Source organism: Electrona antarctica (genome assembly GCF_951216825.1).
Source record: "Electrona antarctica genome assembly, chromosome: 4".
Classification (NCBI taxonomy): domain Eukaryota; kingdom Metazoa; phylum Chordata; class Actinopteri; order Myctophiformes; family Myctophidae; genus Electrona; species Electrona antarctica.
The window spans coordinates 38,912,826-38,937,157 of NC_136809.1; the positions used below are offsets into that span (position 1 = coordinate 38,912,826).

Sequence of the window (24,332 nt, forward strand, 5' to 3'; positions counted from 1 at the left end):
TTCCATTGATAAATGTAGTAGTTATTAGTTAATAAACCTTGCAGTCCTTGATCTGACTATACCCGACATTCATTTTTAAAGGAGATCTTTTTTGTTTGTTTATAATCATTCCATGGACCCGACAAACCTAAAATGCTTTTCTAACAGGCTAGAGGTCAGTTATACTCCATAATGAAACAGGCTAGAGGTCAGTTATACTCCATAATGAAACAGGCTAGAGGTCAGTTATACTCCATAATGAAACAGGCTAGAGGTCAGTTATACTCCATAATGAAACAGGCTAGAGGTCAGTTATACTCCATAATGAAACAGGCTAGAGGTCAGTTATACTCCATAATGAAACAGGCTAGAGGTCAGTTATACGCCATAATGAAAACTTTGGGAACCTAGCAGCTAAATACTGTCACTGCTGCCCTCTACTGGATGGTCTCACTGCTGCCCTCTACTGGATGGTCTCACTGCTGCCCTCTACTGGATGGTCTCACTGCTGCCCTCTACTGGATGGTCTCACTGCTGCCCTCTACTGGATGGTCTCACTGCTGTGGTCTCACTGCTGCCCTCTACTGGATGGTCTCACTGCTGTGGTCTCACTACTGCCCTCTACTGGATGGTCTCACTGCTGCCCTCTACTGGATGGTCTCACTGCTGCCCTCTACTGGATGGTCTCACTGCTGCCCTCTACTGGATGGTCTCACTGCTGCCCTCTACTGGATGGTCTTGGGGAGGGTATACACATACAGCCACATGTCTCGCCAACTGCTTCTTTCCGTGCGGTGGAGGATCACGCTACGCGTCTCACTCCCTGTTCAACAGGCACCTGCCTCGACCAACCTGTAGGAGTTGCTATTGTAGCGACAGAGATCCCGCCCACCCCCGTTTTCTCCCCACTTTGTTTGTTTCCAATTCCTCCTGTGTACTCTGGTCCCCGGTTGCTGCCAATACCCCACCGTGACTCTGTCTGCTGAGGGCGTAGAGAACATATCCTCTGGTACACAGGGAGACAGCAGCTGCTTCTGTTCACCTGACAGCCAGGAGGAGTTCTGTTCCACCAACAGTGTCTGGGCTCTATATGCACAGCAGCATATTGGAATTGAAATTGGGTAGTCCTTATACTTCCTTACATTGACATCATGCAGTTGTTACCAATGATACTAATGAAGGCTCTGTTTTATGGAAGCATCTTCCATAAAAACCCTAATGGTCTCGGATATATTTTAAAGTTAAAGCCTGAATCATTTACTCATCTGGTTGGCAGTATGTAGAACAGCAGGAACGATATTACTGAAACATCATCATTTTACATATTGTGTTAATTGTTTAGGAAACAGCGCCAGGCGGAGGGGTGGGGGGGGGGGGGGGGGGGGGGGGGGGGGACTCGTTTCACACTGTTTCACAAATCACACTTTAGGCCATACAAGGTTTTTCAGTGGTGACAGTTTCCATGGACTGTTATCTCACCATGTGACTTGTGTTTGTGTGTTAGATGTGAGGAGGAGGGGAGACATCAGACACCTCACACTGGCATGGCCTGCAGAGAAACACACTTTGTTTCTCTGTCTCTGTCTCTCTCTCTCTCTCTCTCTCTCTCTCTCTCTCTCTCTCTCTCTCTCTCTCTCTCTCTCTCTCTCTCGCTCTCTCTCGCTCTCTCTCACTTTCTCTCTCACTTTCTCTCTCACTCTCTCTCTCACTCTCTGCAGAGATGTATTAGCATTCTGTTGAGGTGCCGAGAATTGACTTCAATATCAACTTCATTAAAAATGCATGCCTCTATTGCTGTAGCGTGCGCTCGCGCACACACACACACACACACACACACACACACACACACACACACACACACACACACACACACACACACACACACACACACACACACACACACACACACACACACTTCATTCCTCTTGTTCTCCTTTTATCTCTCTCGCATGCAGAATTGCACTGCAGTGTGTTACTGTGATGAAATATTTAAGCTCACTCACACAGTAACACTTGGTGCCAGTCCTGATCAATTGCTCATATTACCATCCCCACTGTGTGTGTGGGTGTGTGTGTGTGTGTGGTGTGTGTGTGTGTGTGTGTGTGTGTGTGTGTGTGTGTGTGTGTGGGTGTGTGTGTGTGTCTGGGATTGTCTGGCCGCTTAATTAGGTTGTGTCTGATTCTATTTATGTTTACAACTTTCTCTTTACACATGATGCTGTAGAAAGTTTGTTTGTGTCTGCGTCTGTGTGTGTGCGTGCGTGCGTGCGTGCGTGTACTGTACTTAAGTACAATTTTGAGGTATTTTAACTTTACTGGAGTATTTCAAATTTTCGGTACTTTTACTTCTACTCACTACATCTCACAGGCAAATATTGTGCTTTTACTCCACAACAATTATTTGAAAACTTGAATCACTTAGATCAATCACGTAGATTTTGATTATTATTACAAAACGTACATTACCCACTTCAACGACACATTGTGAGATTGTAGATCTGCTATTGTCAAAAGCTTTTTAGACATTTAATGCATAATGAGTAGGCTATATTTACTTTTGTACTTTAAGTATATTTTGGAGTATACAGTACATGTATACATGTTTACATCGTGCTAGCATTCCAGAGCTAGCCAGATGTAGCCGAGGACCGTCCGCGACCATCCGGAATCAATAGAAAACATTAAAAGATGGAGGTCTCCGTCCAATGTAAGCCATTAAGACCTGGAACGCATCTGTGTCACTTTAGCGTTCATCCACATTAACCATTATTTTATACTTTAGCTATTGAAAAAAGCAGATATACAACCTGATAGCATGGCACCAAGTGCCACGCTATGAGCTTGTAGCTTGTAGCTTGTAGATTTTATTTTATTTTTTCAAATTGTGAAAATGTGTGCAAATCTTTCAATATAGTATTCTAGCGGTCCAGTCGCTAGTCTCGATAGATTTATTCTTGTCTCCCGTTGTTGTCGATCGACTCTACAGTGCTGTGGCTATTGTTAGCTGCTACACAACATCATGAACTTCCGGCCGGTCCGTCCGGAAAAGGCGTCCGTGTTTATAAATCGACTGGGCGCATGAATGTAATGGATTAAATAGTTCCGGGCAATTAAAGTGTTAACTCAAATATTTGTTGGAACAACATATTTTCATGGGGGTCGGTGGTCAAATTCATATCATCTTTGGGGTCCTTGACATGAGAACCACTGATAGGTCTTTCAGAAAACTGTCATGATTTAGAGAAGACATTTGTAGAATCTGGTCTCAGGTCTCAATGGGTTTGTTCCACCTTGTGTGCAGGGCCCTCGAGAGGCTGGTACCAGCGCTCCAAGGTGCTGCAGATCCAGGCCTGTGTGAGCATGCTGATGGAGTGGGCCTCCAGGTCGGGACTGGGTCACCTGGCCCACAAGTTCTTCAGCAAGTTCAACAGCGCAGTGTGTCTACTGGCCACGCCGCCAAAGCAGCTCACACAGGTACTGTACACGCACGCACACACTATTTTCAAATAGCTGATGTAAAAGGGATTTCTTTTTTTGGGGGGGGGGGGGGGGGGGGGGGGGGGGGGGGCTTGTTTTCATAGACCGCTTGGCCGCTTGTTTCTCTTTTTAAGTGTTTCCTTCCACCTGTTCAGTGGATTATAGAACTAGGAGGAATAGCATGTTCCTCTGCTTGCATTACAGTACGTCCTCCCACCAGTGAAACTGGGACCAGCATATATAGAGCTAGGTCCTGTTGAGAAAAAGTTGAGAAATATGTCTACAGCATCATTATAATTATAAACCCCAACAAAGTGTGTCATAAAGTGGGTTATGATGACACCCAGACATGTAGTCCTACCTGGAGAGTAATTAACTGAAAGTTACTGATACCGTACTCTACCACTCCACTACTTACAGCTAACAAGGTTACTGATGTAAGCACAAAGAAAGTGAAGTTCTGCAGGTCTATTAATATATGAATAAATATGAATACGGAGAGAGAAGTATTTTTACGACATAGTGCTGCAGAGGTCTAGCCATCTATATACCTTATACTGTACAATGCAATAGAGAGTATGCGCATGCTTAAAGTGAATGGCACATCGAGTGGCAAAGAAACAGGCAAAGTGAGTTTAACATTGTTTAATGTTGTTTAATGCAATCAGATAAGACTTTTCTGTGTGGATGTATGGGCTGTCAAGGCCAGAAAGTAGTTTTTGCCACTCAGTAGGCGTTCCTGCATAACTTCCTGGTTTGATGATGATGTCACACGCATACCCTCTATACTGCCTCATCAAAATTATTTTACTTGCATGAGAGGGGGAGAGGTGGTGGAGACTTGGCGTTAGCAGACTGTATGTGTGTGTGTGTGTGTGTGTGTGTGTGTGTGTGTGTGTGTGTGTGTGTGTGTGTGTGTGTGTGTGTGTGTGTGTGTGTGTGTGTGTGTGTGTGTGTGTGTGTGTGTGTGTGTGTGTGTGTGTGTGTGTGTGTGTGTGTGTGTGTGTGTGTGTGTGTGTGTGTGTCTAATCTCACCAACTGCCGGACCGATAATTAACTTAGATTTTATAATGGAAGTCAGTGGAGCTCTGATTGGGTTAGACAGACAGACAGACAGACAGACAGACAGACAGACAGACTGCTTTATTTGTCCTCGCAGAAATTAATTTTGCGCCAAGCAGCCATCGGGACACAAAAATCACAATACATAAATTCACAATGCATAGACAGACCATACAATACATTGATAATACAAGCAACACAACACCTCTTTTACAGAGAGGAAAATGAAATAGGCTGCCAGTCATAGTGCGAGAGGCATCACATCATGTCACGTTATTACACATTTTATGTTCAGAACTGAGATCGGGCCTGTTTCTTCGGAAGTCCTATTCTTGTGGGGACACAAATGATCTCTGAGCCCGAGCTTGCAACTGCGGTATAGTGTACGGTCATTGCACATGGTAAATGTGTTGGGGTTGTAACCTTGCCCACATTTGAAGTCCAAACGTGTATAATATAGGTTAATATATCTTTTAACCTACTCAAGTTTACTGACAGAGGATAGGCGATGGAGGACAGATCCCGGACCCTCCTTCACCTGGGTGAAATGTACTCACAATGCACTCATATCATATCCCCAAACGGGTATGGACTAGAATTAGAAATGAGAATAGATGATGATGTCAAAGCAGGCAGGTCTCACCTCTATAATGGTCTGGGTCAGATCCAGACCGGAGCCCGGACGAATCACATGGGGATCCTGCAATCCACATGATTCCATTTCTAAATGACCTAAATAGCCCCCCCTGATGAAACATGCCGTGTTTATTAGATTACCCTCCCAGCTCTTTGGAACAGGGCTCCCCTTCCTGAACCCATGGTGATAAGAAATCCATCACATAAGCTGCTGCTTAATCTTCTCCTGTGACTCATCAATAGACAGATGAGTCTATTGATGTGACTCATCATTCATCAATAGACAAACCAAAACCCTTGGTCATGTTGGCGGGCTGTTGGTATCTCTGCTGTCTGGAAGAAACCACCTAACTCCAAAATGTTAATTTTTCAGGAAATGAAAAACATCCAGCTCAAGTGGAGTTAGGAGGTTTTTGCCAAAGCGCTTTTTAATACTTTTCATTGGTTCAATAGTGTTCAATAGCACTGATTTATGAAAAAAAAGTTAAGCAGGTGGAGATAGCTGGTTTAGCAGATAGTTTGAGGATCGAATGCACTTTTTAATACTTTCCTTTGGTTCAATATTTTTTTTAACCAACACACAGATGTACAGTAAAGGGTGTTCAATAGCATTGATTTATGAAAATAAATAAAATAAATATTAATCCAAAACCTCAAAAATGGATTTAGGTGGTTTCTTCCGGACAACAACGAATAATGTCAATATAGGATAACTATGCCAGCTATCTATCAGTATTAGCACAATGTTAGCTAAAGCGGTGGTGGTCCAGGGAGCTAAGACTGCTGCCATAGGATGAGCGTGTCAGCGCTGGTTTTCGGACAGCCCCGATGGAGACACCGCCAAGCGAGCTCAAACATGTGGTGCACGGCCCCGACTGGAGCGGCTTGGAGAGGCAGACGCTACTCTAGTCCTCGCTCCCAGTTCCGCTCCTACCTTTATATAAACCCTCTAACCCTTTAAGACCTGGAACGCATCTGTGTCACCTTAGCTTTTAGACACTTTTAACCATTATTTTATTCTTTAGCTATTGAAAAATAGCAGATATACAAGCTCATAGCGTGGCACCGAGTGCTGTGCTACGAGCTTGTAGATCTGCTATATTTTGAAGAAAGAAAAAAAAACGTGAAAATGTGTGCAAATCTTTGAATATAATTCATATTCTTTCCCAGCAAATGTTTTTAACTCAAATCTTAGCTTCTGGGGGTCCCTGGAGCAACTTATTTTCAGATGGGGGTCCACGGCCCAATAATTTTGGGGTCCTTTGGAGAACCACTGAACCACCGATATAGAAACATACCTGTAGGTTTTTCAGAAAACTGTCATGATTTAGAACACTTTTGTAGAATCTGGTCTCCGGACTTTTCGTTTACTCTTTGTATCCGTCATTTGATTATCCTCTCTCTCTCTCTCTCTCTCTCTCTCTCTCTCTCTCTCTCTTTCTGTGTGTGTGTGTGTGTGTGTGTGTGTGTGTGCTTCTGTGCGTGTGTCCATGCGTGCGCCCATACAGCTGAGTTGGAGGGTGCTGTCCAGTGAACATCCCAGTCTGAAGCCCGTGCAGCTCCACAGGCTGCTCAGCCAGTACCAGCTCACTGCAGAGACAGGCCCTGTCCCCATTTGGCAGCCCAGCAGCGAGGACGAAGCCTATATATACAGGACAGGTGTGTGCCACAAGGAAGGTGTGTGTGCGTGTGTGTGTGTGTGTGTGTGTGCGTGCGCTGTATTTGGGCCAGTACAAATTGACGAAACGACTGGTAAAACATGTCCCAGACAAATTGGTGGCAAAAACAAAAGTAGCCACAGTGGGTCATCCATCTTTTTGTTTTTTTTAATAATTTTTATCCCACAATTTTGCAACCCATTTTTTCACCCAGTGTCAATTATTTAATGTAATCCTGGGTGCTACACTTCCTCTGCCAACCTGGGGCGGCAGCGAACTGACCTCATGCTTCCTTCTATGCAGTCCAAGCTGCTTCTTTTCACCTGACAGGGGGGAATTTCCCCGGCCGGACGTAGCGCATGGAAGGAACACGTTATTCCGACTAGTTCCTTTCTCCTCCATCAGGCACCCCAGGCTGGCCAGGGGGAGGTAGTTTAGAGACCAGGATTACTGCATGTTTTTATGTTACGCTGTGAGCTTGTAGAACTGATATTTTCACTAGTTTTGGGTCCCAGGCAAAGTCTAATTTGTCTTTTAGGATCTTGAGCTAAAACGTTTGGGAACCACTCGAGTCTAGTGGGATTATATATATTTTTCGAATAAAAAACATGAATTAGCAATAATCACACCATGGTAGCTTTATTAAAGTCTCCCCACGGGACCTTTTAGCGAAGCAGTGCACGTACATCAAGATGTGTTATTTATTTGTAACTTGATTGCCACCATGTTTACATGTTTACACTTTCATGCTGGAGAAGCTTTACTTTTGTGCGGAGGAAAACACACATCATTTTTAAAGACTGGTATTAATAATGAAGCACCTTAGAGACAACTGGGGATACCTGAGAGATGATGAGGCAAGGACAACCCTACTCTGAATATTCAGGAGTGTGTGTGTGTGTGTGTGTGTGTGTGTGTGTGTGTGTGTGTGTGTGTGTGTGTGTGTGTGTGTGTGTGTGTGTGTCGGTGTGTGTGTGTGTGTCGGTGTCGGTGTGGGTGTCGGTGTGTGTGTCGGTGTGTGTGTGTGTCGGTGTGTGGGTGTGCATGTGTAACGGGTCCCAAGCCAGGCCGGGTACCACATTTACAGTATTGATGAATATTGGTCTGAAAAACAGTGTGAACAGTCACAGAAATGAGAAGACAGAACTGTTCTCTTTTGCTTCCATTTTTCCTCTCCGTTTATTCACAATACAATGAATCAATTATAACAATCAATAAAACATTTCCCAATACTGCAATGTCTCTTTCCAAAATCCTATGCTAGGTTCAAGGTGAGTATGGAATATGTGTGTGTACATTTATTGTTCTTTTTCCAGGTTGCGTGTGTGTGTTCCAGGTAGGTATGGCATGTCTCTGTGTAGGTGAATGAATGTGCATTTGTCCTTAAATGTGTTAAACAGGTGAGTATGTAATGTTGTTGCGTGTCTGTTCTGTTGTCCCAAAATAAAGTACATTAACATATTTCCATCTTCACATTCAGTATAACTCTTTGGCTTAAACATTCTCAATAAACCTCAAAGTTATCACATAAATACATCCAAGTGCATCTCTTCAGTATTGGTACTGGTTCCATTTTAGCTGCCATTATATGGTGCAAAAGGGTTGGCTGTGCAATTGTGCCAAAATACTACTAAATAATCACAACCATTCTTTAGCTTTCAGCTATACTCTTAGTAATAAACTGTTCTTTTTGCAAAACGTACTGACATCATCACATAAAGGGAATATATAAGAAAAGTGAGCATATTCAAATACACTCCAATCACAATAACTTCTATAAATGCACTTTTGCAATAAACCCAATAAATATATCTGTCAAGTAATCAGGTAACCAGCCTTAATAATGTCGTGGATAATTATAAACAAACATCTTTCTGTGTTCAGTACACGAGGCAGACGCCATCTTCAGTGGTTCTGTAACAAGGCGACGCCATTATGCAACAGCATGCTACAACAGCCCTCCAAAACCGCGGAGTTTTCACCGTCTTTAAACTCACTCTAAAGCACTCAAATTCTTCCTCAAAAGTCTCACAGTATCTCCACATAAGCACTCGAACCTTAAGGGATAAGTTAATATTGTTTTCACGTTGTACTAACCTGAAAAACAGTGTGAACAGTCACAGAAATGAGAAGACAGAACTGTTCTCTTTTGCTTCCATTTTTCCTCTGAGGGGAAAGGGGGCAGTACCCTAACCTTAAGAAGGAGCGTCAGGAAACAACTACCGCGACAGAAAGGTTCCGCTCCTCAATCTAGTGAACTGCAGTAATATACTACTGATATCTTTTGGTTTGTGACCATTTGAATAATAAAAATAATAAACGTACTAGACAATACTTTTAACCAAAATGCATTTACATTTGCAAAGAAAATAAAAGCTATTTCACACTTTGTGAGAGTATCACACACTCCCCGACAAACAGAAGTGGCTCCTGACACTTGACCTCGATATGTAAACAACTCTGAACAGTGCATAAGAAAAATAAGAAAAGTATTCCCAAGGCAGGTACCGAATGTCTCTACTGCGTGTAGTCCATGGCACTTTCGGGCGGTGTATGAGTATGCGTGCGTGCGTGGAAAGTATTGCGTACAGTCTGTGGTGTGTCTCAGTTCAGTTCAGAAACAATGAATTGGATATGTAGTGGGTGGGAATGGGTAGTGAGTGATGGATGGGGCCATCGGGGGCTGAAAGGGAAAGGGATAGGGATAACACAGCTGGGGCCACTGCATCGGCTGGATTCCAACTGCATTCACAGTGGGACGGGGCTGGTAGGCTGGTTGGCCAAGGGAGGGGTATGTGAACATGTAGCCAGGCCGTCTCACCCTGGTGGAGTGTCTCAGAGGGGGTTGATGTTCAGGCTGAGGCTCTGGAATGTCTTCCTCCATGTTGACTACTTCAGGTATCTCTTGGTCGTTGAGCTGAGGCTGATCCATGTCCCGTTCAGTGTCACTGTGTACTTCCTGTTCCTCTTCTGTGACACTTTCTCTCTCCTGTTCAGGTTCATCAAGAACTCTCTCTTCTCGGTGGATTCCATTCTGTTCCTGATTTCTCTGTGGCTCCTGGGTTACATGTTGCTCCGGTAAGTTACGGTCGGTTCTGGGATTCTCCACAGGTACCCGCAGCCAGTAACGATACACTCCATCCTCTTCTTCAGAGTCACTCGTGTCTGGACTCCGTGTCTGTTCTGGGGGTTCTGAGTGTCTCTTAGTTCTCTTGGGTGACTCACGTGCTTTGGCGACTGGACTGGCGACTGGTGGCTCTATCGGCAGGTCATTCACTTGTAACAGCAGGTTCCTATGCAGAGTGCGAGTGGGGCGGCTTCCTGTTTCAGGGGTCACTTTGTAAACAGGATTATCTCCAACCTGCTCTTTCACGATGTAGATGGTATGCTCCCAGTAGGGTCTTAGCTTACCAGGACCACCTCTCTCACTGAGGTTACGCACGAGGACTCTGTCTCCAGGCTGGAGAGTCACACCTCTGCTCCTCTTGTCATAGTACTTCTTTCCTTTAGCGCTGGACTGCTGACTGTTTGCATTGGCGATGCGATAAGCCTCTGTCATTTTTCCTGCCCACTTTTCAGCGTATCCTCTGTGGGTCCCATCTTCTTCATCTGCTAAGAGACCAAAGAGAAGGTCGACAGGGAGACGTGGATGATGACCATATAATAAGTAGTAAGGTGAGAAGCCTGTGGATTCGTGCTTTGTGCAATTATATGCGTGGACCACTTGTGGCAGGTGATCCTTCCAGTTCGCTTTTTCCTTCTCTCCCAGGGTCCTGAGCATCTGTAACAGCGTGCGGTTTAGTCTCTCAACAGGGTTACCCTGGGGGTGATAGGGGGAGGTTCTGGAGTGGCCAACGCCGGCTAACTGTCTCAGTGACTTGAACAACTCGTTCTCGAACTCACGGCCCTGATCATGGTGGAGCCGAGACGGATATCCAAATCTGGGGATGAAGTCATTGAACAGCTTGTCGGCCGCGGTCTTGCCAGCTTTGTTACGGGTGGGGTAGGCTTGCGCAAACCTGGTAAAGTGATCGATTACTACAAGAATGTACTCACAGCCACCACGGGAGGGTTCCAGGTGAAGGAAGTCGATACACACCAGTTCAAGGGGAGAGTTTGATGTAATACTGCCCATTGGCGCTCTTTCATGCACGGCTGGCTTCTTCTGTTTCAGACAAGGGCACTTTCTGGTGATGTATTCTTCAATCTCTCTCTTCATGAAAGGCCAGTAGAAGCGCTCTCTTGCTAGAGTCAGGACTTTCTCCACACCGACATGGCCCATGTTGTTATGCAGGTAGGTGAGAGCTAGTGGCCTGTAGGTGGCAGGCAAAACCAGTTGTCTCCGACCTATGGTTTTCCTGTACAGCAATCCATCCTCTATGTGCAGCTTGCTCCACTCTCTCAAGAGCCTCATGGTGTCGGTGTCACAGTTCCCTTTGTTACACTCTGCCGGTGGTGTGTTGTTCTCCTTTAATGCCATCACTTTTCCAATTGCTGGGTCTGCTCTCTGTTCTTTCACCATTTCATCATGGCTAATCGCCTGTAGTGGCTCCTTATGGGGTTGGGTTTGGGATGAGAGGTTGAGGGCTGCGACCCAGGCAATGTCTCCCTGTTGGGCTCTTCGGGTTCCTTCCCATACAGTACACACAGCCTCGTCCGTAAGCTCCTCAGAGCACTCTGTCATGAGGGAATTGATGTCAAGGGGACAACGGGAAAGGGTGTCGGCGTCGATGTTACTTTTGCCTGGCCGGTATCTGATGTCGAAACTGAAATCAGCGAGCTCTCCCACCCACCGATGGCCTACTGCGTTGAGCTTGGCAGTACTTAGGACATATGTGAGCGGATTATTGTCCGTGAAGACAGTGAAGTGAGGGGCATAGAATAAATAGTCTCTGAATTTGTCACATACCGCCCACTTTAACGCCAGGAATTCAAGCTTACCGCTGTGCAGGTGGTAGTTCTGTTCCGCTGGTGTCAATGTGCGTGACCCGTAAGCAATCACCCTCAGTTTTCCATCCTGGTGTTGGTAAAGGACTGCTCCCAGACCTTTTTGAGACGCATCTGTGTGGAGTGTGAACGGTTGATTGAAGTCAGGGTACGCCAGCACTGGGGGTTCCATCAGCATGTCGATCAGACGTTCCAGAATCTGCTGGTGTTTCTCCTTCCACTCGATTGGGGTGCGAGAGGACTGTTGGGGGGATTTAGTCTTGGCTCGTGAGGGTTTAAAGTGGGGGGTGTCAGGCTGTACCTTGAGCAGGTCATACAGGGGCTGGGCTATCCGTGAGAAGTTTTGTACGTAGCTTCTGTAGTAGCTCAGGAAGCCGAGTACTCGTCTGACATCTCCGACTGTCTTTGGCGCTCTGTGTTTCAGTACTCTCACTGCCTCCAGGTCCTTGGGATCCACTCTAACCCCTTCTGCAGACACCAACCGGCCAACATAGCGGACCTCTTTACGAAACAGCTCGCACTTTTCCGACTTCAGCTTCACGCCATGGCGCTGGAGGGCTTGGAGGACTTTACGCAGCACTTGCACATGTTCGTCAAAGGACTTACTGAAACATAAGACGTCATCTAGGTAGGGAATGCAGCATTCATCCCGGAGTGTGTCGAGCATCTCCTCCATGCTCCTTTGAAATGCTGCTGGGGCGTTGGATAAGCCAAAAGGTATTCTGACCCACTCGTAAAGTCCCCAGGGGGTCGTGAATGCCGTCATGTACCTTGATCCTTCGGCCATAAAGCCTTGGTGATAGGCCTTGCCCTGATCGAGTATCGAAAACCAGCCATAGCCTCCCAGTGAGTCAGTGAGATCCTGGATCCGGGGGAGGGGGTGACGGTCTGGCACTGTCTTGTTGTTTAGAAGCCGGTAGTCGATACACAGGCGCAACGACCCATCCTTCTTTCTCACACATATGACAGGGGCTGCATAGGGGGATTGGGACTTGACGATCCATCCTCTCACTATCAGGTCCTGAACATATTCCTTCACTTCTTTGTAGAGTGGTTTCGGGATCGATGCGTAGGCCTTTTGCACTGGAATGTCGTCCTTGAGTCTGATCTCCATCTGTAGTGAGGGAATGCAACCGATGTCACCACCGTCCCGTGCAAAGGCTCCAGACTCCTCACGCAGCACTCTCTCCACTGCCAACTGTTGTTCAGGGCTCAGGTGACTGATGTCGACAGCCGGCAGCCAGGGTTCGATGGGGGTTGCACTGGGAGAAGCGACGTTAACCTCTGCTGTGACTTCCATCTGTGGCTCTGCTGCATCGGTCTCAATGACTTTGGTCACATGTTGGATGACACCTAGGGGAGTTCTCTTTGGCAGGGTGACATCATGCTTTGAGTGGTTAGAGATGGGCACTCTAACATAAGGCCGCCGTGTGTGGTTGATTTCCAGGAGGCCTTCTCCCACACTCAGCTGTCCTAAAACAGGGTTCTCTTCTGCAGGCTCATACAGGACAAGGGGGTCAGTGGTGTCGAAGTTAGGGGGGATCCGGCACCACACATGTACTGCACTTCCTGCTGGAATAACAACATTGTCTCTGCCCACTCTTACTGTGGCTGGGTCACAGAATGTCTTCTGCGGGACCTGGATGAAATTGACCATGGCCATCACTTCCTCTTCCTCCATTCCGAAGGCTCTGCGTAGGAGGCTGACTAGTGCGACGAGAGCAGCACCAGATGACTCTTGTCTCTTGATGACCTGTTCAAGTACATTGGCTCCTAACAAAGGCTGGGGTAGGGGGCACTTGCTGACTAGAAAGGGGGCTTGGACAATGAGATTCGGGTCGTCGTTTCCTGCAAGGTTGACAGTGAGCTCCACCCACCCGTCATAGGGGATGGTTTGGCCGTTTGCTGCGTAGACTTTCAGGTCCGTCTCAAGGAGCTCCTGTAGCGATCTCACTGTATAACTGGGTATGTGAGCTTCAGCCCACGCTCGGTCAACGATGCTCACCTGTGAGCCAGTGTCGAAGAGGACTGTCGCTGGGTTCCCATTAATCGAGCATTTCAGCTGGCTCTTCTTTCCAATCAGGGGTGCTTGGCATTCAGTGGCACTCTGGCAGGTAAGGGGGTGTGGCTGGGGTTTGGGGTCCTTGGGCCGTTTTGATGACTTGTTGGGGATGGGGTTTACTGACTGGGACTGGAGCTGTGCACCGGCCTCTGACCGTCCCTTGGCAGAGACCGGGTCTCGTTTCCCTGAAACCTGGTTCGCTTCAAGCATCCCAGTGCCCGGTGTCCTGGCTCTCCACACTTAAAGCAGTGGTTGCACTCCTGCAGGTTCTGTTCTGTACACTTTTGACAACGAGCCGTCCTTCCCCTCGCCTGGAAGGAGGACTGGGGGTTGTGATTGGGGGATGACTGGAAGGGGTGGTGTGTCTGGGTTTGGGGCAATGGGTGGGCCATCTGGGTGTTGCTCACCTGAGCATCCATTAGAGAGGCCACCATTTGCGTCAGGGTCTCCACTTGTGCACTGAGCTGTTGGATGGTCTGGAGGTTCTTGTCGTCGGTAGTGGAGTGTCTTTGCTTGTCATCGGTCTGTCCATCTCCTGTCTCCACCTTGGCACTGTGAGCCTGTGTGTTCTTCTGGCGGGGAAGATGGCCGAGTCTGCGCTGATGTTCATTCTCGTCGCTGATCATTTTAGTCATTTGGCCGAGGATTTCCTCGTCAGTGACTTGGTTGTTCGAGACGAGAGGTCTCAGTCTCTGTCGAAGGTCGGCATGTTTTACTCCCAGGCCCTGATAGATTGTGTTGAGAAATACCTCTTGAATGGTTCTTGGATCATAGGAGATGTCTGTGTCGGCCTGTTTTGACTGGAAAAGGAGTTTCTGTTTCAGTCCAATCATGCGATACAGAAACTGCTGCGGTGACTCTTGGTCTGCTTGCCGGGCACACATCAACTCCTGAAACATCTCCGTAGTTGCCTTTTCCCCAAGATGGGATCTGAGGAAGACCTTGAGTTCAGGGACAGCCAACTCATCCTTGTTCGATAGCATGTCCTTGAATGTACCTGGTTTGATGATTCTCAGCACTCCCCGGACCACTTCGGCATCTGCAAAGCCATCTTTGACTCCTTCATCCATCTGTTTGCTGATGCTATTGTAGCTGATCTCCGAGCTCTGGTCTCCAACTTGGCCTCCATGTACCTTGAACTCTCTTCGCTGGAGGTAGGGGAGGTCTTTTAGGGGGACCATTCTCTCTGGTGTGCTCTGTGGAGGGGGGAATGACACTGTTCCACCTTGGTGGTTGTGTGTTGAGGCGGGGGAGGCAGCTTCGAATTGTTTCAGTTTCTTACCCAGTTCTTCATACATCTTTCTCAGTTCCTCTCCTTGCTGGGTAGTTGGATTGTCAGGGGGGTTGGAATGAGAATGGGGTTGCATTATGGTGCTGTTGATCTGGGGGTTAGGTGGCGGTGATGTGTTGTCAGGTGGGGCTTTATTGTCAGGGGGATTGGGTGGAATAACCAGGTTGGTCTGGGGGTTGGGTGGCAGTGATGTGTGGTCTGAAAGGGAAGGGGTTGAACTGGTACTGGGTACCACGTGTGACGTGACGTCAACTGGCGACTCTGCTTCTATTATCTTGAATATCACGTCGTTCAGCATCATCAGTGTGCTCAAACCTTCATCCTCGCTTCCTAGGAGGTCTTCAGACTGCATGTAGGCGATGATGTAGTCCATGCATACTTCCTCATCGACCGGGCTCAGCTGATCGATGTCCTTGCTGTCAGATGCAATATCTCTTGCAACCTCATAGATGTTGGCACTCGAGAGCTTAAACAGCTTCCTCTTGATGCTCCACACCACCTCTCTCCGTTGCTGGGACATGGTGTGTGGTTCTGATGGTAGGGCGATATCTCGTTGTGGTGAATGCTGGTGTGGTGGACCAGCAGCGTTGCTCCTTGGTGACTGACGTGCGTTGCCTTTCCACTTCAGCAGTGCGGCTCCCTGGCGAGATCTCTTCTCTTATCTCCGCCTACGGACACCCACTGGCTGACTCCTGGCCTGCAGTCACGTCTCGTCACCTCGGTCTCGTGGTTCTGGTATCACTGAATCAGCATTCCAACCAGTAGGTAGTGGCGCTGATCCCGGACGAGCCCCCACAATTTGTAACGGGTCCCAAGCCAGGCCGGGTACCACATTTACAGTATTGATGAATATTGGTCTGAAAAACAGTGTGAACAGTCACAGAAATGAGAAGACAGAACTGTTCTCTTTTGCTTCCATTTTTCCTCTCCGTTTATTCACAATACAATGAATCAATTATAACAATCAATAAAACATTTCCCAATACTGCAATGTCTCTTTCCAAAATCCTATGCTAGGTTCAAGGTGAGTATGGAATATGTGTGTGTACATTTATTGTTCTTTTTCCAGGTTGCGTGTGTGTGTTCCAGGTAGGTATGGCATGTCTCTGTGTAGGTGAATGAATGTGCATTTGTCCTTAAATGTGTTAAACAGGTGAGTATGTAATGTTGTTGCGTGTCTGTTCTGTTGTCCCAAAATAAAGTACATTAACATATTTCCATCTTCACATTCAGTATAACTCTTTGGCTTAAACATTCTCAATAAACCTCAAAGTTATCACATAAATACATCCAAGTGCATCTCTTCAGTATTGGTACTGGTTCCATTTTAGCTGCCATTATATGGTGCAAAAGGGTTGGCTGTGCAATTGTGCCAAAATACTACTAAATAATCACAACCATTCTTTAGCTTTCAGCTATACTCTTAGTAATAAACTGTTCTTTTTGCAAAACGTACTGACATCATCACATAAAGGGAATATATAAGAAAAGTGAGCATATTCAAATACACTCCAATCACAATAACTTCTATAAATGCACTTTTGCAATAAACCCAATAAATATATCTGTCAAGTAATCAGGTAACCAGCCTTAATAATGTCGTGGATAATTATAAACAAACATCTTTCTGTGTTCAGTACACGAGGCAGACGCCATCTTCAGTGGTTCTGTAACAAGGCGACGCCATTATGCAACAGCATGCTACAACAGCCCTCCAAAACCGCGGAGTTTTCACCGTCTTTAAACTCACTCTAAAGCACTCAAATTCTTCCTCAAAAGTCTCACAGTATCTCCACATAAGCACTCGAACCTTAAGGGATAAGTTAATATTGTTTTCACGTTGTACTAACCTGAAAAACAGTGTGAACAGTCACAGAAATGAGAAGACAGAACTGTTCTCTTTTGCTTCCATTTTTCCTCTGAGGGGAAAGGGGGCAGTACCCTAACCTTAAGAAGGAGCGTCAGGAAACAACTACCGCGACAGAAAGGTTCCGCTCCTCAATCTAGTGAACTGCAGTAATATACTACTGATATCTTTTGGTTTGTGACCATTTGAATAATAAAAATAATAAACGTACTAGACAATACTTTTAACCAAAATGCATTTACATTTGCAAAGAAAATAAAAGCTATTTCACACTTTGTGAGAGTATCACACATGCAACATGCGTGCGTGTATTATCGGTGCTCTATTGTGAGGGGCATTTTGGCTTATACTCAGGCTTACGGTTAAAAATCACACCATAATGTAAAGTGAGCGATGGCTTTGGAATCAAGCACAGTTGTTGACTTACTAGAATGAATTAAAAAAATCACACCCGTGTGAACTGAGTGGTGCAAGGTCTTATATAGCCTGATCAGCTGTGGTCTGACGTAATGTCAGTGACCATAGTAACCATGCTCATTCTTTTGGGCCCCACGTACAGGTACACACAAACACGGATACAAACAAAGCTGGTTGTTGGAGTGGTTTGCACCACTCAAAAATACATATATACACAAAACTCATGCACCTATAACCTAACATGCACTATTGTAATAGTTCTAGTTCATAGTGTGAAGCTCAACATCGCCACTTGGTGGTATTGTATTGCAGCTGTCCGCACTCAGACATGAAGACATACATACATACATACATACATACATACATACATACATACATACATACATACATACATACATACATACATACATACATACATACATACATACATACATACATACATATGGACATACATATGGACATACATAGAAGTTGAAGCAGTTTTAGAGGACCCACTTTTAGGCCAGTGCAACAGAGCATGCTTTTGCCTTTTTAAAACCTTACCCATTTTAACCAAATACATATGGACATACATATGGACATACATAGGGACACACAAAGCCCTTCTATGGAGACGGTGTGCCACCGCTCAGCAAAAAGATCGTAAAAATGACATTGATGCAATTGCCGTCCTGTGTGTGTGGCGTGCGTGTGTGCGTGCATGCATGCGTGTGTGTGTCTAGTGGACCTGCTGGAGAGCTTTGAGAACCACCCCCCCATCGTGCTGCCCAGCGGGGGTTTCCGGGTGGACGTGGACAGCGAGTGTGTGGAGGACAGCATCTACAGGCAGCTGCTCTACGTGCGCCACTACCTCTGGGGGCTGCGCGCCAAGACGCACACGCAGCAGCACGCCGCCGTGCCCGTGCACACGCACTCCAACGGGACCAACACGGCCGGCGACTGGCAGCCGGACGTCGTGCAGGTCAGCCGTCCTATGCTGTGACACGCAAAGACATCGAGGAACACGCGAGCATGCACGCACATACACACACACACACACACACGCGTGCGCATATATGTGCGGTGGTGGAAGAAGCATTTTTTGATTGATTGAATGCTTTATTAGTCAGAAATGTAAACTCCACGTGGTACACTGAGACATTAAAGGACAACACAAACATGTCCCGGGGACTTGTTTCCATTGTGGTCCTGTGTATTCGATTAATAAACATAGCATACAAAATGAACACGATAATACATGTCAACAAATGTACCTCCCCTTTTTCAGGCCAATTTAGAGAGAAACCAGTGTTCCACATCCTTTAAGGCAGGGGTTCTCAACGTTTTGGGCTGGGCTGAGGGACCCCCAGGGACCCCTGGGGATGCTTTGACCACGTCTCGCCACCCCCAGGGACCCCCAGGGACCCCGGGGATGCTTTGACCACGTCTCGCCACCCCCAGGGACCCCCAGGGACCCCCGGGGATGCTCTGACCACGTCTCGCCACCCCCGGGGACCCCCGGGGATGCTTTGGCCCCCAGAAGCCCTGCTTTAATGGTTGCTGTCAGAGCGTTCCACATTTTGGTGGCAGAGAGAGAACTTTCCCATGTGTGTTCTAAAGTTGGGTGGTACCAGTCAGATCATGGTGGCTTCCTCTGTTGTGGCTGCGGGTGTCACTCACTCACACAGTAGTAGTAGTTAGACAGGTATGAGGGTACTGAGGGCAATGTCTGTACTTAAGTACAGTACTTGAGTAAATGTACTTAGTTCCGTTCCACCACTGCACACACACACGCGCGCGTGCTACATACACACACATAAAAACACACCTAGACGTAATCTAGGTCATGTGCCCCAGCAGCTGTGGTCCTTGTGCAGTTCCTCCTAATCCCACAGATAAAATAACTGTAGCACGCGTGTGCACGTGTGCGCGCACACACACACACACACACACACACACACACACACACACACACCTAGAAACCTAGACATGGTTAAATCATGTTTAATCTGATTAGTCTTTAGGCTGGCTAATTAGTGGGAACGGACGACTGGAGTGTAATCCCTGGTGTTACGGCACCTTCATACACACACACACACACACACACACACCTACACACACACACACACACACACACACACACACACTCACACACACACACACACACACACACACACACACACACACACACACACACACACACACACACACACATAGATGCACGGGTGCTGTCAGTATATCATTGTTGTCGGGCAGAAACCTCTTATCTCCATATTTTAACTTTTTGTACTTTTTCATAAATTAACGCCCTACTTGTTCATACTACAGCTTCACACAAAAGCATCAAAAGTAGCAGATCTACAAGCTTGAAGCGCAACATATACAGATTATTTTAGAGATCCACTAGAACGTACTGTTGTTACTGTGCAACGTTATGTCCCTTTACTTCACCTTGTTTCACCTTTGAAGCATTTTGATTGACTTGTTGTGGTCGTATCTGGTCCCACTCTACCCTACCATCCATCCAACCATCCACCCAACCATCCATCCACCCACCCACCCAACCATCCATCCACCCACCCATCCACCCATCCACCCACCCACCCAACCATCCATCCACCCATCCACCCATCCACCCACCCACCCAACCATCCATCCACCCACCCACCCACCCAACCACCCATCCACCCATCCACCCACCCACCCACCCACCCAACCATCCATCCACCCACCCATCCACCCATCCACCCACCCATCCACCCACCCACCCACCCAACCATCCATCCACCCTTCCACCCATCCACCCACCCACCCAACCACCCATCCATCCACCCATCCACCCATCCACCCATCCACCCACCCACCCACCCACCCAACCATCCATCCACCCACCCTTCCACCCATCCACCCACCCAACCATCCATCCACCCACCCACCCACCCATCCACCCATCCACCCATCCACCCACCCACCCACCCACCCAACCATCCATCCACCCACCCATCCACCCATCCACCCACCCATCCACCCACCCATCCACCCATCCATCCATCCACCCCACCCCAGCGGGAGCTACTACCCCCCAGTCACAGCAGCCCTCGCTCCGGGGGCGGAGGGGACCAGCATGGGGACGAAGCGGTGGTCCCTGAGAGCGGTGGGGGGGACGACAGAGGGAGGGACAGACCTCCGTCTGGACAGACGCACTGCAGCAGCCTCAGGAGGAACGGGACCCTGGTCCACCAGCACCACACAGCACCCCGGCAGCAGCAGCAGGCCGCCGACCCCTCCTCCTCCTCCTCCTGCCTCCTGACGCCCCCCCACACCCCGCTGTACCCCGAGGGGGGGGGTTCAGGGCCCGCCAGCGGCCTCTTAGGCCACGCCCCGCAGATGAACGGCTGCGCCGGCGGCAGGACGATGGCGGAGTGCAAGAAGACCAACGGGCTGATCAGCAACGGCCTGGAAGGTGAGACTTATTATATCCTCCAACCGCTGTCGGACACAAAGCTCTTCATCTCCATATTTTAATAATCCATGATTAATGCCCTACCTGATCGTACTAATACACACGTCACACAACAAGCATCACAAGTAGCAGATCTACTCGCTGGAAACACGGCACGAAGCTGCACATCTGTTTTTGAATTTGAATCCTGAAAAGTAACAGTTTTGGAAATATGACGTTTACGCCCAACAGAGACGATATGCGAGTTTGGGCTTGTTATAGTGTCGCTTTAGTCAGTTGTGTAATTCACTGGTTAAATATTTATATTTTATTTAATCACTCTGGCATGTAGAAATTGTGGAATTTGTTCAAAATGTGTAAAGAGTTCAAATTGACAAATCTACAAACTCATTGTAGTGGGAGGGGGGGGGGGGGGGTAAAATAGGATACTGTATAATGATGCGTTCCCACTGGCAGATACAAAGCTACAGTTTACCATTCATTTTAAATGGAAGCACATGAACATACAAAGCGACACCTAACTACAAAAGCTATAACAGCTACAAAGCTACAAATAAAGTTGAACTGGCTTCAATTTCAGATACAATGCTACAAAGCGACAGATACGCTGCGTAGCTTGTATCTTTGTATATGTTGTATCTGCCGGTGTGAACGCCGCAAGAGAGATACAAGGGCTGTTATAGATACACGGGTTTCTCACAGTGTTGTAGGCCGGGTGTGAACAGTATGTGCGTAGAGATGTAGTGAGTGTGACATCTGCTGGTTAGACTGGGACCTGAAAGGGAAGAACACTCCAGAAAATGGAACTCTTAACTACTTATTTGTTATCTTTGATGGTGTTACTCTGGATAACAGCACGACGTAGGCACATAGAAATAGTCTTGGTGTGTCTACCGTTCTACTTTGAATCCATTCGTCAGTATTTTCCAGATTGGTTAAGCATACTTAACTGCACTATGCTGTGCACTATTATACCACCCACCCCATACTTTGTCTTCACTGGGTGTTTATATTCAGCCTGGAAACCACAATTTACATTTTCCTTTGTTTTCTTTTCTTTTTCATAAATGAATGCCCTCCTTTGTCATACTACAGTGTCACACACAAGTAGCACAACATTAGCCGATCTACAAGCTCTGTAGAAACTGTTTCTACAAGCTCTGTAGAAACTGTTTCGGAATTTGAATCGTGAAAAAAGTTAAGACAAATTTAGGTTTCCACCCGACAGAGACGATATTGTCATGTGTTCTAAAAATGTGTTGTGTTCTGGTATAAGTGTTATGGTATGATGTGGTTAACATGAAACGTGCATGTTTGTGTGGGTTCTGTCTTGTCTGTAGATCTCCTCATGTCCTCATGATTCATTCACCATATCGCTGTCGGGCACAAACCTTGTATCTCCATATTTCATCTTTTTTAAACCAATTAATGAATGAATGAATTAATTCATTAATTCATTAATTAATGATAGGGTAAGTGATTTTCTTTCGTTAAAATAAGTGTTAAGTATCTATATATATTCTGATGGTACTCATCGCTATAGAGTGTTTGTTCAGTAACAGGAATCTACATCTCTCCCCAGCTCTCTATTTAAGAAAATGCATTTTAAGGTCAGTTTACCAATTTTATCCAATCAGGATAGAGAACTCACGTGTTTAATAAACATTAAACAAGTGATAGCTGGAATTCTATGAAAATGAACTGATACATTTGTACTTTCTCCTGATTGGCTGAAATGTTGTCACCTACAGTACCCGAAAATGCATTTTTTTATTTAGCTGGAGAGACAGGGAGACCCCTGTGACTAAACACACTGGAGAGACAGGGAGACCCCTGTGACTAAACACACACTGGAGAGACAGGGAGACCCCTGTGACTAAACACACACTGGAGAGACAGGGAGACCCCTGTGACTAAACACACTGGAGAGACAGGGAGACCCCTGTGACTAAACACACTGTAGAGACAGGGAGACCCCTGTGACTAAACACACACTGTAGAAACAGGGAGACCCCTGTGACTAAACACACACTGGAGAGACAGGGAGACCCCTGTGACTAAACACACTGGAGAGACAGGGAGACCCCTGTGACTAAACACACACTGGAGAGACAGGGAGACCCCTGTGACTAAACACACACTGGAGAGACAGGGAGACCCCTGTGACTAAACACACACTGTAGAGACAGGGAGACCCCTGTGACTAAACACACACTGTAGAGACAGGGAGACCCCTGTGACTAAACACACTGGAGAGACAGGGAGACCCCTGTGACTAAACACACACTGGAGAGACAGGGAGACCCCTGTGACTAAACACACACTGGAGAGACAGGGAGACCCCTGTGACTAAACACACACTGTAGAGACAGGGAGACCCCTGTGACTAAACACACACTGTAGAGACAGGGAGACCCCTGTGACTAAACACACACTGTAGAGACAGGGAGACCCCTGTGACTAAACACACACTGGAGAGACAGGGAGACCCCTGTGACTAAACACACTGTAGAGACAGGGAGACCCCTGTGACTAAACACACTGGAGAGACAGGGAGACCCCTGTGACTAAACACACACTGTAGAGACAGGGAGACCCCTGTGACTAAACACACACTGGAGAGACAGGGAGACCCCTGTGACTAAACACACACTGGAGAGACAGGGAGACCCCTGTGACTAAACACACACTGGAGAGACAGGGAGACCCCTGTGACTAAACACACACTGGAGAGACAGGGAGACCCCTGTGACTAAACACACTGTAGAAACAGGGAGACCCCTGTGACTAAACACACACTGTAGAAACAGGGAGACTCCTGTGACTAAACACACACTGTAGAGACAGGGAGACCCCTGTGACTAAACAAACACTCTCACCAAAGAAGATCACTTACCCTACAGTACCTTGTTAGGGTATACGGCGACATCCTGCAGATGTTATGCATTTGTCCAACCCTATAGCGAGACCCTGTGTTTGTGTGTTTGTGTGTTGGTGTGTGTGTGTGTGTGTGTTCCTCTGCAGGGTGTGTCAGTGGTGGTGGGTGTGACTTTCCTTTCCCTGTCCCCTCCCCTGGCGCCCCTCCCCTCCCTGATGACTTATGTGTGGTGTTTGTAGTGGAGCTGGACAAGGGACCTTATGGACTGGGCATGGGACTCATAGACGGCCTGGTGAGTGGATACACCACGCACACATACAAGCACACGCACACACACACACACACACGAGACGCATTCACATAAACACACACACACGCACACACACACACACACACACACACACACACACACACACACACACACACACACACACACACACACACACACACACACACACACAAGACGCATTCACACACACACATGCACACGCACACACACGCGCACACACACACACATACACGCACACACACACACACACACACACACACACACACACACACACACACACACACACACACACACACACACACACACACACACAGTGTGTGTGTGTGT

The 24,332-nt window shown here is 47.1% G+C and overlaps 1 protein-coding gene across 1 annotated transcript in view; it reads left to right on the forward strand.

Moving 5' to 3' along the window:
- radil (Ras association and DIL domains) overlaps window positions 1-24,332 on the forward strand; it is a gene marked incomplete at its 3' end in the record, with an annotated part of 53,363 nt that overhangs the window by 24,428 nt on the left and 4,603 nt on the right. Inside the window, exons 14-18 of the mRNA XM_079499199.1 lie at window positions 3,281-3,453; window positions 6,663-6,813; window positions 18,119-18,351; window positions 20,442-20,838; window positions 23,863-24,008. Coding sequence (XP_079355325.1) covers window positions 3,281-3,453; window positions 6,663-6,813; window positions 18,119-18,351; window positions 20,442-20,838; window positions 23,863-24,008 — 1,100 coding nt within the window. The remainder of the gene's footprint in view (window positions 1-3,280; window positions 3,454-6,662; window positions 6,814-18,118; window positions 18,352-20,441; window positions 20,839-23,862; window positions 24,009-24,332) is intronic.